General features: G+C 42.5%; 1 protein-coding gene across 1 annotated transcript; it reads right to left on the bottom strand.

Annotated features, from left to right (window-relative positions):
• Positions 1-569: 569 nt before the first annotated feature.
• Positions 570-18,497, bottom strand: zer1 (zyg-11 related, cell cycle regulator). Its single transcript, XM_053478398.1, has 16 exons — positions 18,370-18,497; positions 17,011-17,275; positions 16,508-16,658; positions 14,095-14,537; positions 10,535-10,708; positions 10,291-10,405; positions 9,317-9,463; positions 9,038-9,211; positions 7,477-7,692; positions 5,122-5,163; positions 4,820-4,939; positions 4,606-4,721; positions 4,228-4,416; positions 3,898-3,995; positions 2,495-2,597; positions 570-2,130 (listed from the first exon to the last, which is right to left on the bottom strand). Exons 2-16 carry the CDS (start codon positions 17,175-17,177, stop codon positions 2,073-2,075), a joined length of 2,313 nt encoding a protein of 770 aa, XP_053334373.1. The 5' UTR covers positions 17,178-17,275; positions 18,370-18,497; the 3' UTR covers positions 570-2,072.
• Positions 18,498-18,781: the final 284 nt, after the last annotated feature.

Below are 18,781 nucleotides of genomic sequence, written 5' to 3'. Positions count from 1 at the left end.
CCTGGTAGTCAGGAGGATATACATGTAATGTTTCTTTTAAAGAACTAATCAAAATATTGCTGCATCCACAGGTTTATTTACATGAAATAACAATTCTTATTAATTCCTTTGGGTTTACTGGTTTCCAGACTTTATCACAGGCTTTCACCAAAGAGCGTAAAGTTAAGTATAAATCCGAGTCGAGTGTGTAGACTAAAGCATCCATCCTGAGACACATCTTTAGGAATCCGACCTCAGATCTGCACAAATCAGATTCAGTGTTTTTTTGTGTGTGTTTTTTTTTCACAAACTACATGAAACACCCTGATTCTAAACTTATTTCAAAGAGATTCTCCAAAATGCTATAAACTGATCATAAATGTAATTTTACACTGTTTTGCATTTTTGGACAAAATGTATACATTTCGTCACAATTTAAATCAGCGCTCAGCCACATAACTCAAGATAAATTTATCCTAGACAGTTGGAAAAAAACAGTTAAGACAATATATGCAGCACCGCTTCATCGTATTGTAGAAAGACGACGTTTTAAGTCGCTCAGCTGTTAAATAACTCCCACTCAGTCTGAGTACAGATTTATTTTTTTATTAATTAAATCAAGCCCGTTATGTAAATGTGTACAGTAATCTTTGTTGGCTGTTTTTCTTGAACCACAGAGCTGTGCATTCCTGACACTTCCATCCATACACACACACACACACACACACACACGCACACACACACGCGCACACACACACACTTATTCCTTTATACAGTTTTGTGAGACATGAACATGACATGTTTGTAGGAAGTCTTGTTCATGACAACTGGATTTGAGTCAAATTAAATTAAATTCATTTCAACCGAAAAGACAAAAAATTATAAATAGAGTACCTTTTTTTTTTTTTTTTTTAGCTAAAAACAAACACAAACGTTAAAAACAATCTCAGACCAGCTTAGCTTTGCATCTCAGAGCCCTGAGGTTCCCCGGACTTTACTTTGAGAACTGAAAAATTACAAAACGCTTTGTGTTATAGATGAGAAGACAGAGACGCGCCCTGATGCTGGACGCTCGGCCTTGTCTCACGACGCTTCAAGGTGGAGAAAGTGGAGAGAAATCCCGGACCCATGATTGATTTAATAAAATGTGAAGCAATATGGATTTAACGGGTCATTTATACAGAAAATAGATTTATCCACACACACACACACACACACACACACACAGATCCTTTCATACAAGATTTAAAAGGAAAATAAATTGTGGATGTTAAAGTGAAAATAAAGCGTGATTAACGGCACTCCCACGCTCGAACTTGGATTAAACTCTTTTTTTTTTTTTTTACAAAGCCAGAGTGCGAGTGTCACCGGAGTGTCATAAAAACACAAAAAGGCAGTCTTGTGTACAAGGAGGAATGTGTGTATGTGTGCATGTTCAAGCCCTAAGCTGTTCACAGACATTCAAAAGTGTGGTATCTCTTTCACACACACACACACACACACACACACACACACACACACACACACACACACACAGTGAAAGGCAGCATTTTGTTCTGTCCTTGTTTTGTGCTCCCAAAAATGAGAACTTTCTTCTTTATAACACACACACACACACACACACACACACACACACACACACATTAACCAGTAGACCTGATAACAAAACACTCAAAAATTAAAAGGGATGATATGAACACTGTTCATTGAGTGCAAAAGAAAATATGAAAAAGTTACACACACACACACACACACACACACACACACACACACACACACACACACTCCTGTGAGCCATCTCCCTTGTGTGTAGTGTCATTTTTATTTTCACAGAAGTGTGTACTCAGGGATAAGTGCCTGTCCTGATCCTCCGAGTCCAACAGACATACACACACACGCACGCGCACACACACACACACACACACACGCACGCATACAGTAGAGAGGAGACTGAGAAATCCTGAATGAAGTGGAACAAATTGGGAGTGGGTTGTGGTGCGCTAGCTTCATTAGCCTCCTGTAGCCGCGGCGTCCCGCTGAGAGTCTAAAGGTGGACCGGACGCTGCCGCTGGAGATCTCCTGCTCTTTACCGCTTACCTGCTGGTGTCCATCGGATCCTCCTTAAAGGTCTCACACTGCTCCATCACCTTGCTGCAGAAAGGAAACAAAAACACAAACATCATAAACGTTTACTATCACATTTTTAGCAATCAGGTGAACATCTTAGCTTCAGGAACAGTGTGCTGCTCGTCATTAAGCTCAGAACAAATCCAGAGAAAACAGGAATATTACAGAATGAAACTCTGTTCTCTGATTGGTTGAATATTAAAAAAGGTTTCTCCACCTGTATTACAGTGGTATTTGTTAATCGTAACGATTAACGTAAACTATCAGAGAAATCAGACAAACCGCACTACAGGACTATTCAAAGAAATTTACAGGAAGTGAGGTCACCTGTCAATTTGTTGTAAGCGAACGTGTGTGTGTGTGTGTGTGTGTGTGTGTGTGTATATACCGTGCCATGGTCTTTGTGTCCAGATGAGAAGACTCCAGTTCAAGAAGTCTCTTTAACAATGCAATACCTCCTTCTTTTACTAATAATGGACAGTATTTGTTCGCTACAGAGAGACAGAAAAGAGGGACAGACAGACAGACAGACAGACAGACAGAAAAAAGAGAATTAAACACAAATTAACCAGAGGAACTATGAACTATTTGTTTTAAAGCAATACACATCTCTATTTAAATAAAATATTAATTTTATTTGTCACACAGTCATACACAGTACGATATGCAGTGAAATGCTTATACGACCGCCAGTGACCTTAAAAAATAAAAATCTAAGCTTATATATAAGAAATAAATTATCTTTCCACTGTCAGTTGTTGGTCTTTACATTTATTTATGCATATCTGCTCTCTGTATAACATGAAAATATTTATTACACTGTAAAGAGATAAAGACTTTTACAGAAAGGTTTAGAATCTTCATTCTTTTCATCAACATTAGGAAAATCCTCTGGGAGGAACAGGTACAGGCCCCGCCCCATTTTCGGTACCGCCTCCCATCGCTTCAAAGTTATGGTGATGGTGTGAAGGTTTATTCAGTTTGTTTAAAAATAGGCTTAATGATTAAACAGATGTATACTTCCAAAAGTATTGGCTCACCTGCCTTTACATGCATATGAACTTGAGTAACATCCAATTTTTTAACCCATAGGGTTTAATATAATGATGGCCCCGCCCCCTTTGCAGCTACAACCGCTTCAACTTATCTGTGAAGGCTTTCCACAGGGTTTATGGGAATTTTTGACCGTTCTTCCAGAAGCTTATCTGTGAGGTCAGACACTGTGGAGAAGGCGTGGCTCACAGTTTCCGCCCTAATTCATCCGAAAGGTGTTCTACAAGGTTGAGGTCAGGACTCTGTGCAGAACAGTCAAGTTCTTCCACACCAGACATGTCTTTAAGGACCTTGCTTCGTGCACTGGAGCGCAGTCATGTTGGACCAGGAAGGGGCCGTCATCAAACTGCAGAGCCAAACTCCCTGAAAAAATTACCCCACATCATAAACCCCCTCCACCTAACTTTATACCCGGCACAATGAAGTCAGACAAGTATCGTTCTCCTGGCAACCACCAACCCCAGGCTTATCCATCAGATTGCCAGACAGAGAAGCGTGATTCGTTACTCCAGAGAAGACGTCTCCACTGCTCTAGAGTCCAGTGACTCTCAGCATCAGCTGACCTGCTCTGTGATCTTACAGGGTCTAACACTTCCTGGCTGAGTTGCTTTGTTATAAAACCACTAACCGTTGACCGTGGAATATTTAGTAGTAAGAAAGATTCACGACTGGATATATTGCACAGGTGGCGTCCCATGAGCAACCCGCGTGTGTATGTGTGTGTGTGTTTGCACTTACGATACACAGAAACCAGGTTGTAAAGAGCCCAGGTGGCCCAGTGCTGACTGACAGGTGATATACCCTGAGGGAGGAGACGCAGAATAGGCTCAAACGACCTGGGCGAGAGGGGAGAGAGGGGGGGGATCATATCCATAAATAAGTTATTATTAAACTACTAAATATACTGCTATTAGAGAAAACTGATTAATGGCAAATTATTTATTAGAGAGGAAGAGGAAGAAAGAAAGTATTTAATGTGTTTAAGGGCAACAGGACTAGAAAAGAGGATTTAAACTGGAAGGAAGTTGAGGGAGATACACACACACACACACACACACACACACAAACCTGTAGTTAATGTTTCGGCGCGAGGTGACGTCCCAGCTCTGGATGGCGTCCCACATTTTGTCCATGACCATCTCTCGTTTAGGGTTCTCCACAGTCCACACGTCAGGACCGTCGAACATGATGTGAGAGAGAACTCCACAGGCGTTATACGACACCTCGATCCCGTCCGCTTTGCTCTCCAACAGGTTACTGCTCGGGAGGGACACAAGGGGAAAAAAGTTTTTATAAATTACTTTTCATGGTTTTTAGCTTTCTAACAAAAGATTGTGACAGCGATCACTCGTCCATCTTCAGAGACATATTTTACACCATGTGTAGGAATAATGAAGGGCATAAGATAGAGATTATAATGAAGAGGGAGGTGTAGAGATGGAGCACCTGAAGACGGTGATGAACTGGCTGGTGAGAAGCTGAGGTCTGAGCTCTTTCACCTCGGCCACGTTACCCAGCAGCCCCAGCATGTTACGGTGCAGCTCCTGCTTATCTGGAAATTCCTGAGGAAAGAACACACACACACACATGTGAAGTCAACTCATAACGGTGTGCATTATCATTAACATTAACAGATGTGTTTTTAGTACCCGTTTGATACCTTTAAGCAATCCAGGAACAGTTTCATGCCGCTGCAGTTGAGGAACATCTGGCAGTTATCCGGCGTTTCATCTGTGATGTTCCACAACGCACTCCATGAGAACTCCATCACCTGATCACACTAAAGAACAAAAACATACACACACACACACACACACACACACACACACACACACACACACACACACACACATTACCATTATCATCCAATTAGACAACAAACTAGCAATCATTACTCGTTACTGTATTAATATATTTATAACAGTAATATTTATAATTCATATCCTGCACTTCCACACTCACCAGTTTGTCGTGCAGCTTCTTCTGTATTAAATTCAACATGGTCTGCACACAAAGGAACAAAATTGGCATCAGAGAACCAGGACTCTCCTCTAAATAAGCAAACTTTAATACATATACTGTAGAACTACTATTATAGTGTATCACACCCTAAACTTTTAAGACACCTTTGTGTTTTCATAAAAAGCTAATTTAGAAAGGTTTTTACTACCACATTAACCACTATGTGAAGCAATACGTTTGAAATAGGTTCAGACCAGTATCTGAGAGTAACTACCAAAATAAATGACAAATGACAAATAAATGACTACTTAAATTGGTTTTACTAAACACTAATATGACACACCCATGACAACAGGATAAGTCGCATTTCCTACTGTAATGTCAGACTTACAGCCGATGCTTCTTACCATTTGAAAACTCTGCGGCCGGACGAGAGAAAAAAAAGTGCACAACATGCGTTCAGTACCACGAACAGCTCCGCTGTGTACAAGGAAGCGGCGGGCTGCCCTAACTCGGCCTCAGTCTCCTCTCCACAGACTCCGAGCAATCTGGTAATTCCCTGGTTAGGACCGAAAACCTAAGCAGGAGCCTGAGCCACCACCAGCACTGAACTACCTTCTCAGCTCTTTTTTTTCTGCAAATTTAACTCTCTGACTCCCATCAGGTGGACTGGACCCAGAGGCTCAGAGCACCCTGGATCAGTGCCTCAAACATCTATTTAAACAAGCATCTGACAACAGACGCTTCTACAGCAGTTCATCCAGGGGCTGCGGGCAACCACAACAGAGCCCACTCATCTGCAACAGCGTGAAGGAAGAGATGTGCGTCTGCCAGATTCCCACTGGAATACAACATCTTCTGACCAAGATCACATCGCTGAGAGGACAGTGGTAAAAATGGGAGCGGACTCGTCATGGACTGGACGATAGTACCTTCCAGGGGGACATGCTGGACACTAGAATGCACACTATTGATGCTCTCCCTCAGCCAGGAGAAAAGACAACCTCCCGAGAGGAGTCCGGCCAGCTACATTCTACCCAAGTCTGCATTTGCCCAGGGGTTTGGGGCTCATCAGCCCTACCTTCTGTGCTCATGGACACTTTAGCTTGCACTTCAGTCACCCCAGTGGGTGCACCCCTCCCAGTCATGGGCATTCACAGTGATTATTGGGAGATTCCTGCGGCCCCCCATCACCTTCAAGGAATGGTGGAGTAAACAGTCAGCGTAATGCCTAATCTCCTTGTCCCTCTCATGCTAGGGGGAGATTGGCCAGGGCTGCTCCCCCAGAGGAGGGGAGGAAAGACAAAGCAGACATCTTTCAGCAAGAGTCTGTAAAAAGCGGCACCAACCAGCGTGGCTTATCCAAACTGGGGTGATGACACTGACTATCATCACAGCACCAAGAGCTGAACAAGCTGCTGGATCAGTTTACGGATGTTTATTCCACTGAACCAGGACTCGAGGTGTGGCTAACTCTCACTCTAACTCATTTCTTTTAAGTCCCCAGTAGGTGAGGCAAAATGGAAATTTTGCCAAGAGACAGCAAGAAGACGCTCACTTAAAACGCTGCCTCCGAGTGGCGCAGTGGTAAAGTGCTCGCCCTATCATCCGGAGATCGCTGGTTCGGTTCCCGGGTGATGCTGTAACCTCTCACACACCCACTGGGGTGACCTCTCACAGCCGGAGGTCTAGAGAGAGCTGATTGGCCGAGCTCTCTCAGAGGAGAGAGATGAGAGGTACTTTGTGCTCCCACATTAATAACGACTCTACAGCCAATCAGGGGTGTCTGATAGCGGATAGGGGTCTATCCCGATAGGGGTGTCTGTGGATAGCGCTGTCCTCTGAGTGTATAATGTTACTCCGTCCCTGATGGTGCGTGAGCGAGCAGTTAGAAAAGATGGTCGACTGGTGTTACGTGGTTCCGAGGAACACGTGATAGTCTTCGGCCCTCCCGGCTGAGTGGTAGTAGTAGGCTTAATGTGGGAGCCCCCTAGTGACGAGGAGGAATTGGCCACGACTAAATTAGTGAGAAAATCGGGAAGAAAAAAAAAAAACACTGCTGGAGCCAAAAAAACTGCTGAGTTTTAATGTGTGAATCTGTTTAAAAAAAAGATTGAACTGTTACCGTGCATCTCAGCTCTCACTACTCTCTATCCCCCAAAGCCCAGTTTCGTGAGCTGGTCCAGAGAGGATAGGAACCAATATCGTCACATCACCATGAGCTGAACGAGCTGCTGAAGTTTAAAGACATTTAAGGACGTGTTCTCCACTGAACCAGGGTTCATCCAAGGCTAGTCCGCAAAACCAAAATTCCTCCCAGTATGATTTCCCCCCAGAGACTCATTAGGAACACACCTTAACAAAGCCCATCTTGCCAACAGCCTCTTTGTGATCGTTGTCGACCTGACAGACGAGGGCGTTGCAGAGGTGCACGGCGATGCGCTGGATGGACTCGTCCTGACGTGCTGGCTCCAGGATCTTCAAAAGGAGCATGTTGACGCGGTGATACTGGAACTCCAACTCATCAGGAATGTTGAAATTGCACAGAGTCAGACAGCAGTTCCTCTGAACCTGGCAGAGAGAGCGAGAGAGATAGAGAGATAGAGAGAGAGAGAGAGAGGAAAGGGTCACTCATCGTCTACTCATTTTAGACATAATAAAGCATTTAAACAATTACGAATGAGACTGAATTATTTTAACCAATCATAAACGCAGGACACGGATTTGTCCCCTAATTTGTTGTCTCAGAGTTGGAGAAAAAAATGAACATTGTGCAGTTCTACTTTTTCTTAATTAATTAAAAAGGTAAAACAAAACAATAATTAATTAAGGGTTCTCTGATCGGAATTAGCCGATAATCACTGAAATTTAATATGTTGGTTGTCTCTCAACTAGCCAACCACAAAAACCGATACTATTGTGATGATGCAAAATACAAAGTCGACTGCCACATCGAAATGCTGTCGCCAGTCTGCAGCAAAGTCTCTCTAAAAAATGTCAAATTTGCAATGTTGCAAAATCACGTTGCAGAACTCTGCCAGAACACGGCGTAAATAATCTAAGTGTAGCACATAATTGCCCACCATTCTGGTGTCATCAGTGGCTTTTAAAAGGAGCCCTAAAGCCTCTTACGTTCCAGATGCATGCTCCTCTTTCTTTCGCTCTGCTCTACCCATCCAAATACAGAGTGGTTCTGAGACTCCCCGAAATAGGGAAAACTGCAAAGAAGGACTTGCCAAAGTTTGACCGCCCTCCTGCCAAAAAAATCAGTGCACCACTCTGCACTCATCTGCTGTCTCGGAGTCTGTTTAACCTGCCCCACTGTACACCGGAGATCGTGGGCAAGCAACATGGACCTGGGGATACTTCCTTACCTTACCTGCTACAAGATTCCAGCAACCCCCCTTTTATTGTGTGGTCGAACAGCATAAAGCCTACGACCGGCCATGTCAATTTATTAAAGAGGTGGACTGAGGTATCTCTGAAAAACAGGATCACAAGCTGGTGCAGCAGGAAGATGACTTGTCACCATTGCATAACCAAGAGCTGAATAAGCTCATTGACTAGTTCCAGGATGTGTTCTCTACCAATCCAGGACTTACACACCTGGAGAGACATGATATCAAGATGCTGCCCTGATCGTCCGCCAGCATTCGTACTGAGCCCCGGGAGCTTACCGTCATGCCATCAAGGCCAAGGTAGCTAGAATCCCGCATGATGGCATCATCGAGGAGTCAACCAGCCCCTGGTCCAGCCCTATCATTGTGCTGCTCAAACCAGATTGATCTCTAAGACTTTGTAATGACTTCTGGCATCTAAATCAAAGTTTAACTCTTAACGCCAGATCAGACTAGTTAAATCCCAATAACACACACACCTGTGACCTGATTTGTGTGTGTGTGTGTGTGTGTCTTACCGTGACCTCCTGGTACTGCTCCATGCCGTTAAGTACGACCTCGATGACCTGCCTGCGCATCTTCACACTCTGAAAACCCCGGTACTCTGAACTGGTCAGGTAGAAGAGAGCAGCGCTTCCCGTCACTTGGATACTTTTATCATACTTATGACACTTCAGAGCTGCTATCACTAACTGAAAAGTGAGAGAAAGGGGGTGAGGTGAGTTTACACTTTTGAGTCACATTTAATAAAGACAAGTTTAACAAACACTTTGTTTGAACAGGACTTGTGTGTGTACCTGCACTGCTCGGACCAAGTTGTTGCATTGCTGTATACGGACGAAGTCGAACAGTTGGTTGATGGCTCTGTGTGCTAGCTCAGGACGATGTTCAGTGTAAGCTTCGATAGCATTCAGCACCTGCTCCTCATTCTTAGAGCCTGTCACCTAAAACAAACACACACCTCAAGGATGTCATGAATCAGTAAGATGATTGAGCAATCATTGTTTTACGGATCAGTTTTTGACACATCAAAATAAGTGACACCAACGTTTACAATGAATTGCATTGTTTCCCACAGATATGAAATATACTTACGGTGGTAGCCCTCAGAGCAAGCCAGAATGTGTTTAATGCATGTATGTGGTGTGAAGACTATTGTATGCTATTCTTCTACTTTTTACGGCAACCAGCATCAGTTTCATTTACCGCCTCTCTGTACAATTAACCTTTTTATTCTGCTAGCATGAGCGGGAACTGTCCACTACTAGTTAATCGATCGCGGATGGACAGAAGGGACTGCAAATAAGTTTACTCCATGTGTGGGAAACGCTAAATTGCATCACATACCATTAGGGGGTGACAAAAACATAGACCTGTAAGAGCTGCCAGTTTTAAAAACAAGCTGATAAAAACATAATAGTCACGTTATTATTTAAACAAACATAATCGGTGTAAAACAATAATAATTGCTACATTTTAATGCTTACAATCAATATAAAGAGTCCACAAACATGTTCTCACTAATAGTTATTAAGTGGAAAGCCCGTGATCAGTCCAAAACTTGTAAAATGTATGTAATGAGGTCACAAAATAAGTTTAGCCCCTCCCCAAACCCATATTAAATAACCTGAAAACTTTGCCCAAGTTAATATAAAACTCATTTTGATTTCTGTACAAAATACAAGACATATTAAAAAGAAAAAGAAACAAGACACACTTCCAAGTCACATAAAGAAGTTAAAACACTCAGTGTTGCGTATGTTAGCTGTACCTTAAACGCTGGGATGTGTGTGACGTTACACAGTGTAGTGTTATAAAGACCCAAAAACTGCAGAGGCCTCTTCAACCCCTGGAACGGGAAAATACTGCTCTTACACGGCTCGATGCTGCGAGTGAGAGAGAAAAAAGAGAGAGAGAGAGAGAGAGACAGAAGCAGATATAGTGACATTTCTAACCCATGTGTACGCAGCTGCTTGTTTTGTGAGTAGGTTTTGTGTCATTTTTCTTTTGTGTACCTGGGCGGTCCCATGGCCTCCTCGATGTACGGCACGGTGCAGTTGTCCAGCATGATATGTCCCGAGATGTCCAGGGAGACGAGGTTCCCTAAAATCTGTATGATGTTTGTCAGGACCTTCCTCGTTAGCTTGAACTTGGAGGAGCGCTGACTTTCACGCGAGATATCTAAGTGCCTGTGAAAGAATATAGGCTTAAAAAAACACTTTATCTGACACAGTAAAAGGGGTGTGGCCACTGTCCCCACCCACTGTAGAAGGTGTAGCTTTAGGAGGTGTGGCCTCTCTGCTCGTCACAGTGCTAGTGTCATGGGTTTTGTTTCTCTCCCATTAAAGGAGGTATGTCTCCTGTATCTCAATTACAGTTAGGGGAGTATTGGCCTATGCTCTCGTCAGAGTAAAGGAGGTGCGACTCTGGTGTGTCAGTAACAGTTAAAGAGTTGTGGTCTTTGTATTGGTAAAGGTTGTGTTGTGGCTTGTGTGTGTCAGTTCCTGGGAACAGGTGTAGCCACTGTGCTTTCCACAGTGAAGGAGGGCATGGCATATGTGCCAATTCCAGGCAAGGAGGTGTGCTTAACACAGTAAAGGAGCGTGTGGCTTCTGTGTGCCCGTCATAGATAGAGGTTTGGCATTTCTGTTTATCCCACTGAAGGTGATGTGGACTTGTAACTTTGGTAAAAGTTAACTAGATTTTCAATACTGATATTTATTACAGAATGAAAAAAAACAAAAAAGGGAAGAGAGACAGAAGAACATCGTAGAGGACACCAGTGTTCCGGGATGACGTCCAACTGAAAAAGAAGGCCTTCAGGGATGTTATCCTGGGGAATGCTGAAGGCAGTTGCAAGGTACCGGCAGGCTCAAAAGACAGCATGCATAGCCTGAAGAAGCCACTGAGAAAGACTTTCAGATGGCACCAAAGTGCTTCTGGAAAACCATTCGGTACCTCAGGTGGGGCAAATGGGGAACCAGCCAAGCTGTGTACAGCAGAAATGGGACACTGTAATCGAGCAGTGGAAGGAGCACTTTGAGGAACTCCTAAACCCAACTAATCCAACCTTTACTGCAGAGGCAGAGTTGGCAGATGACAAGGGTTCAATGTCCATCTCCCGGGGTGACCAAGGTAGTCAAACAACTCCACGGTGGCAAAGCCCTGGGGACTGACGAGAACCATCCAGTAACGGTGAAGGCTCTGGGTGTTGAAGGGATGTCTTAGTTGACACGCCTCTTAAACATTATGTGGAACTTGGAGGTGGTGCCTAAAGGGTGGCAGGAAATCCCGTCTTCAAAATGGGGACCAGAGGGTGTGGGCCTACTACAGGATAACCACACAACTTAGCTTTTCTGGGAAAGTGTACTCTAAGACTCGAAGGTGCTGAAAAGGAGAGTTTGAACGATTATCGAACCTCAGACTGAAGAGGAACAATGCGGATTTCGTCCTGGCCATGGAACAACACCAGCTTTTTACTCTTGCAGTAACCCTTGAAGGGGCTTGGGGATATGCCCATCTGATTTACCTGTTTTGCAGATTTGAAGAAGGCGTATGATCCCTTCTGGTATATGAGCTGGTTTTCCATCGCTTTCCATCCTGTTGGACTTGTCTTCGGCCTTTAATACTGTTGATCACAACATTCTTCTTCACAGATTACGTCACACTGTTGGACTCTCTGACTCTGTTTACAACTGGTTTTCATCCTATCTTACTGAAAGAACGGCGCATGCTGCCCTGGGAGAGGCTAAATCCTCTACACACAATGTTACCTGTGGTGTTCCTCAGGGCTCTGTGCTCAGTCCTATTTTGTTTATATTGTATATGCCTCCCCTGGGCTGTATCATCAGCCAGCATGGTATTTTATTTCATTGCTATGCTGATGATACTCAGCTCTACCTCAGAATAAATTTAACCTCCTCGTCTACTCTGCCATCATCCAATTTGACCATCTACTTGGAGGAGTTAAAGTCATGGATGAAGCCAAATTTCCTGCAGCTGAACAGCTCTAAGACCAAAGCTATTTTAGTAGGCACCCCACACCAGGTTAGGACATCTAACATCACCAGTATTACCTTTCCTGGTCAGGATATACCATTGTCAACATCCGTTATAAACATTGGAGTTAAAATGGACTTTCATTTGACGTATGAGGCTCATGTCAAACATCTGTGTAAAACATCTTATTTCCACCTCAGGAATATTGCAAAACTGCGTCCAGCACTCACTTTTGCTGATGAAGAAAAGTTAGTCCATGCGTTTGTCTCCTCCAGGCTGGACTTTTGCAATGCACTTCCCATTGGGACTACTGGAAGAACCCTTCAAAAGCTGCAGTATATTCAGAACAGTGCTGCTAGGATCCTGATGAGAGGGCGTAAATATGATCATATTACGCCCATTCTTAAATCTCTTCACTGGCTCCCTGTTTCATTTAGAATAGATTACAAGGTTGCCCACCAGTGTATTTATGGGGATGCCCCTCCCTACCTCAAAGAACTTATTACTTCACATACGTCCACACGCAACCTCCGCTCTGCATCAGTACATCTTTTGAAACCTCCTAAGACTAAACTTCATACTACGGGAGATCAGGCTTTTTGCTCAGCTGCACCTAGACTGTGGAATGCTCTCCCTGAGTATCTGAGGACGCCACAGACTGTTGAAGCTTTTAAATCTGGTCTTAAAACTTATCTTTTTATCAGAGCTTTCGGGTCGAATTAATTTGTAGCACTTTGAGACATGCTTCAAATATAGTGCATTATAAATAAAATGTAAAAAAATAAAATAAATCCCCGGGATATTCTGTGGGAGGTATTGTGAGAGTATAGAGTGAGAGGGTTACAGCTCAGCCCCATCCAAATCCGTTACACCCGAAGTGAGATTTGCATTCAGGTTGTCATCATTAATTCAGACTTGTTTCGTTGAGTGTTGGCCTCCTCTGTCAGCATCTCTAAATTGGGGGGCCCTAGTTCTTAGCAGGAAACCTGTGGATTGCCTACTCCCGATAGGGAGCAAGTCATTACCTACATCTTGGGGTCTTGTTCCCAAGTGAGGGGACATTGAAATGAGAGGTTGAATGGAAAATTGGAGCAGTAGGGGTAAAATTGCATTCGCTTTATGGCACCTTTTTGATAAAAAGAGAGTTAGGCCAAAAGGCAAAGATCTTGATCTAACCGAGATCTTTGGCTTCTAAGTTAGAACCAAGATGAGAAGCTCAGCTCAGGAGTAGAAGCGCTGCTCCTTTGGGTGGAAAGGAGTCAGTTAAAGTTGGCAACTGGTAGGTACGCCACCATGGGGAAAACCGAGGAATAGGTGGAGAGATTTTCTCTCCACACAGGCCTGGGAATAGTTAGATCCCCTTGTTGGTGAAGTGACTTCGGATAAGAAGTTGACGATGGATGGATGGACAGATTTGATTTATTACATTACATTTTTTACAAAGAAAGAAATAAAAACACAAATTACCCTCAGCATAACACAATAAAATATTAACTATGCTATAACTAAATTAATTAAGAAATCTCCAATAAACAAGATATAATTGGTGCTGAATAAACACACTTGACCTCCTCACCTCAGTCGGCTCATGTGCAAGACGGTGGTGATGAGCTCCTCGTTCAAGTCCACGTTGTAAAGCACCAGCGAGGTCAGCTGCTCCCTCCACTGCGCCAGGAAGGCGGGGCGGGGCAGGTACGTTGAGGACAAGTCCAAAGCTCTGAGATTGTCCAGAGGCTTCAGCAGAGCTTCAGGGTCCACTTCCTTGGGCAGATGCAGACTGCCAACGTTCAACATGCACAGCCTCCTGAAGCCCTGGAATGAGAAGTCAGTGCCGTCACACAGCCCTTCATCCTCATCCTCTTCATCATCATCGTCATCCTCGGGAGAGGACTTGCTGGAGAAAATGCTGGAGCAGCCAAAGAGGCTGAGGGACACGAGTGAGGGGTGAAAGTTGCGCAGAGTCCGAAGGCTTCGGACGCTCAGGTGATTACAGCACGTCAGATGGAGCTCCATCAGATCCTGAAAAAGACACTTATGGTTTACAGAACAGTCCAAATGAGACGCACCTGAGATAAAAAGCTTGTTGCTGAAACCTACGCAGCAATAAAACCACTCAGGAGTAAATTATTTCAGTGATATATGTTCTTTCTTTTTCTACCAATTCCGAGGCATCTGGAGATGCCATCTCCAGGAGGCAGAGGCCAACCTTGCAAGGATCCTGAGGCATCGAGAGAAGGACAACCTCCAGCTGGATTCATAATGGCTTGGAGCTACACATGCTGCTCCTGAGCGCCCAGTGATCCAGAAGCCCTCTTCACCTGTCTGACTCATCCTGGTGCCAAACTGAACTGGACTCCATGTTAACTTAGACATCTTCTGTTATATTGAACTTCCTGCTGCCTAACACACAGTATGTGGCATAAAATCCCTGCTATCCGTTATCACCCAGATGAGGATGGGTTCCCAGTTGAGTCTGGTTCCTCTCAAGGTTTCTTCCTATTGCCATCTTAGGGAGTTGTTTCTTGCCACCGTCGCCGTCCCCTTAGCTTGCTCATCAGGGACGATCTAATAAATCTGATCTATACACATTTTTACTTGCTCATACACATTTCTATAATTTTCTTTTAATTTTATAAAGCTGCTTTAAGACAATGACCATTGCTAAAAGCGCTATATAAATAAAATTGAATTGAGCTGAATATAACTATATATAGTTATATTCAGCCCAATTATAGTATAAATATATGAATGTTTTTTAAGTGTAACACAAAAACAATTTTATGGTGTTTCAGCAATAAACCTTGTTATTACATTGTTACAAACATTAGCATTACATGATATTAAAAAGGTTGGATTAGTAAAGAAAAATGATTTAGCTATAAAGCTATAAAGCTTTACAGCTGGTACTATATACTGGTTTAGCTATTTATAAGCTATAAAGCTAAAGTGTGTGTGTGTGTGTTTGCATATTTGTCACTCAATGATTCAGTTCAACAATTTAATATTTTAATATTACACAAAGATATATATGCAATAATGTTGCAAATAATGTATAAAACACAACTTTAAAATTATTTCATTTATTAAGGCAAAAAAGCTTTTCATACCTGCCGGGTTCTATTTGATAAAGTAATTGCTCCTAAACTTAATAACTGGTTGTGCCAAACTTGGCATCAAAAACTGCAATCATGCGTTTGCAATTACTGGCAATGAGCCTTTCGCCTCCCTGTGGAGGAATTTTGGCCCACTCTTCTTTGCACAATTGTTTTAATTCAGCCACATTCAAGAGTTTTCAAGCATAAAGTCCTGTTTAAGGTCATCTCAATCAGATTTAAGTCCAGACTTTAATAGGCCACTCCAAAACCTTAATATTGTTTCTTTTAAACCATTTACACAAGATATAAGAGTTCTTTTTGGTCAGCAGTGTCTTTCACCTTTGAACTTTACCACGGATGCCATTTTTGCCCCCAGTTTCTTTCTTATTGTTGAATCATAAACACTGACCTTAACTCAGGCGAGTTAGGCCTGCAGGTCTTTAGATGTTGTTCGGGGTTTTTTTATGATCTGATAGATGAGGCATGGTTGTGATCTTTGAGTAATTTGGGTAGCCGACCACAGGTTTACCACTGTTCCAAGTTTTCTGTGTGGATAAAGTCTCTCACCGTGGTTCTCTGAGTCTCAAAGCCATAGAAATGTCTTGGTAATCCTTTCCACACTAATACATGTCAATTCCTATGTTTCTCATCTCTTCATAAATTTCTTTAGATCGTGCTGCTTTTTTGAGATCTTTTAGCGTACCTCACTTTGTCAGTCAGGATCTATTTAAGTGATTTCTAGATTCAACATGTTTGGCAGTAATCAGGCCTGGGTGTGGCAAGTAAAATTTATCTCAGCTTTGCAAAAATCAGATTTGTTTCATGATTGAGCATGGGTGCATATTGGAGGTTCGCACGTGGTGTGTGTGTGTGTGTGTGTGTGTGTGTGCGCACCTGTTTCCCGATGGCCTCGAGGTCACGGTCCCGTACGACGTCCTCTTTGAGGTGCAGTCGGCTCAGGCGGGTGCTGTGTGGGTCACTGAAGAGCTGAAAGAAACCTTCCTGAGGCTCAAACTCACTGTCTGTGTGCACCAGCTCCATGTACCTGCAGCACAGGACATTTTTCTTTTAATCAGTCTGACAATACATGAATTGCTACACAAAAACTAACCGTCTTTAATAATAAAGGGGGTAATAGGATTAAACATTAACTACTAAAAATGTATTATTTACTAAGATTTAATTACCAAAACGTATTATAACAAAAACATAACGTGTTATTAATGTTGAATAGTAAATTAAGAGTGAAAAAAGTTTCGTATTAGGAGTTTATAGTAATACAATAACTTGTTATTAAGAGGTTATTGTCTTGTGATTAAAAACATATTATTGGCTACTAATTAAAGAAGCAAAATTCAGTTTGGTGTGGTTATCCACATCCATGAGTGTGTACGTACACGTTAACGAGCTTGTCGCAGATCTCGCTGGGTAAGAAGATGTCGGGACGCAGGCACAGTTTGTTCTTTTCGCCCGTGTAGCACATGGTTCTCCTGAGGTTCTTCAGACAAAACACGGTGCACAGGGACATCAGGCTCTCCGGGTCGTCCCCCGCTTTGGTTGCCATGGTGACACACCGTTTTCGGGGGTCAGAGGTCAGACACCACGGAGACGGAGAAAGAGAGTGACGGTGCGCTCAGATCTCAGGCATCACGGACTCCAAGCCTAAAGAGTTAATTCACTCATTTATTCTAATTTACTAAACATAATTCATTTGCACAAAAGTATCCAGATTATATGTACACACTGTGTGAAGCAAAAGAAAAATACAGAATAAATTTCTGACCTTTTTTGTATCATCAAAACATTTTGGCAGCCTTTATTATATAGTTGTATGAATAATTACTGTTTTGATATACATTTTCAAATCTGCATCCTTTAAGTATCTTGCGTTTTATTTCAAAGCAAATTCCTTTTCATGTGACTTGCTTGTAATTTTACTTTGCCATTATTATAAAACAATTAGATTAGTTATAAAGTAACAAAAAAAAATTTAACTTACAATGTTCTAAATCTTCCTCAGAGTTTTATTTTTTCATGACATAACCGTAGGAACAAAAGACTACACCAAATATTAATAGTACGGGTGCCAATAGTTTTGACACTCCTCCACATACACACAAATAAAAATGCACTAATTAACATGAACATATAAAACTCCACACACAGATTTGGGTTCAACATTTCACTCAGCCCATGGCAGTTTGTTTTCATCAAGGGTGCCAATAATTATGAGAAAGTGTAACTGTGCTGTTTTATGTTAGCCGTAGTCGACCCGTAACTTTGGCACTGCTGAGGGTTTAAAACCAATGAGACTTTGATGTAAATTCGCCGTTAAAGTTAGAACTCTGAGCCACTGATGTAAATGTAAGTAAATGTTCTGGTTCCTGGAGTCCAGCTGGTGAACTCACATCCAACCGCTCGGCTGATTATTACCTCAGTTACCGACACACCAGCACGAACGGCGCGCGCTACAAACTATAACAAGACACTCCGAGTTGAATAATAATCTAAATAACTAGCGTGGATATAAAACGTGTAATTCATTATAAATGCGCAGTATGAACGCGAAGGCGAATTAGCTTGCTAGCTAACAGGCTAATGAGCTAGCCCCGCTCTCCGTTTACCTGTGTGGGGATTTTTTTTTTCGTGCTAACATGCTAAGCTCTGTAACGGTTAGCATGCTAGCTAAAAGAGACTAAAGGCCTTTTAAATTTCTTTCTAAAGTCATGACATCAATAGAAAAGCGAAGAATTTACCAGATTCCGCCTTTAACTTTGATCTCGTCCGCGAATTGAGGCTTGTGATAATTTACTCTGCTCAATAATTCCTGCTCATTAGGTGAATGTTTTCCTTTCTCTTTTACCGTCGCTCATTCTGACATCATCAAAACAATCGTCGACTTCCGGGTTATTATATAATTGTTTCCGGTGTCACAGACGACGGCGTATTGTGATTGCTTTCTGGGTCGAGTTTGTTTGTTTGTGGTATTTATTTTTTATTTTTATTTTTTTACTTTAATGAATCAATAAATAAACTGTTATTGGTTATCCGTTATAACAATACATTCAAATATAATCAGCTTTAATTAGAGTTGAAAATGTTCCACAAGCACCACGTCCTGAAGTGTTGTTTTTCTTCTACTATATGAGTTTACCAAATATTACAATA

Source organism: Clarias gariepinus, chromosome 19, assembly GCF_024256425.1.
Source record: "Clarias gariepinus isolate MV-2021 ecotype Netherlands chromosome 19, CGAR_prim_01v2, whole genome shotgun sequence".
Classification (NCBI taxonomy): Eukaryota; Metazoa; Chordata; class Actinopteri; order Siluriformes; family Clariidae; genus Clarias; species Clarias gariepinus.
This window is presented reverse-complemented; position numbering and strand designations above follow the sequence as displayed.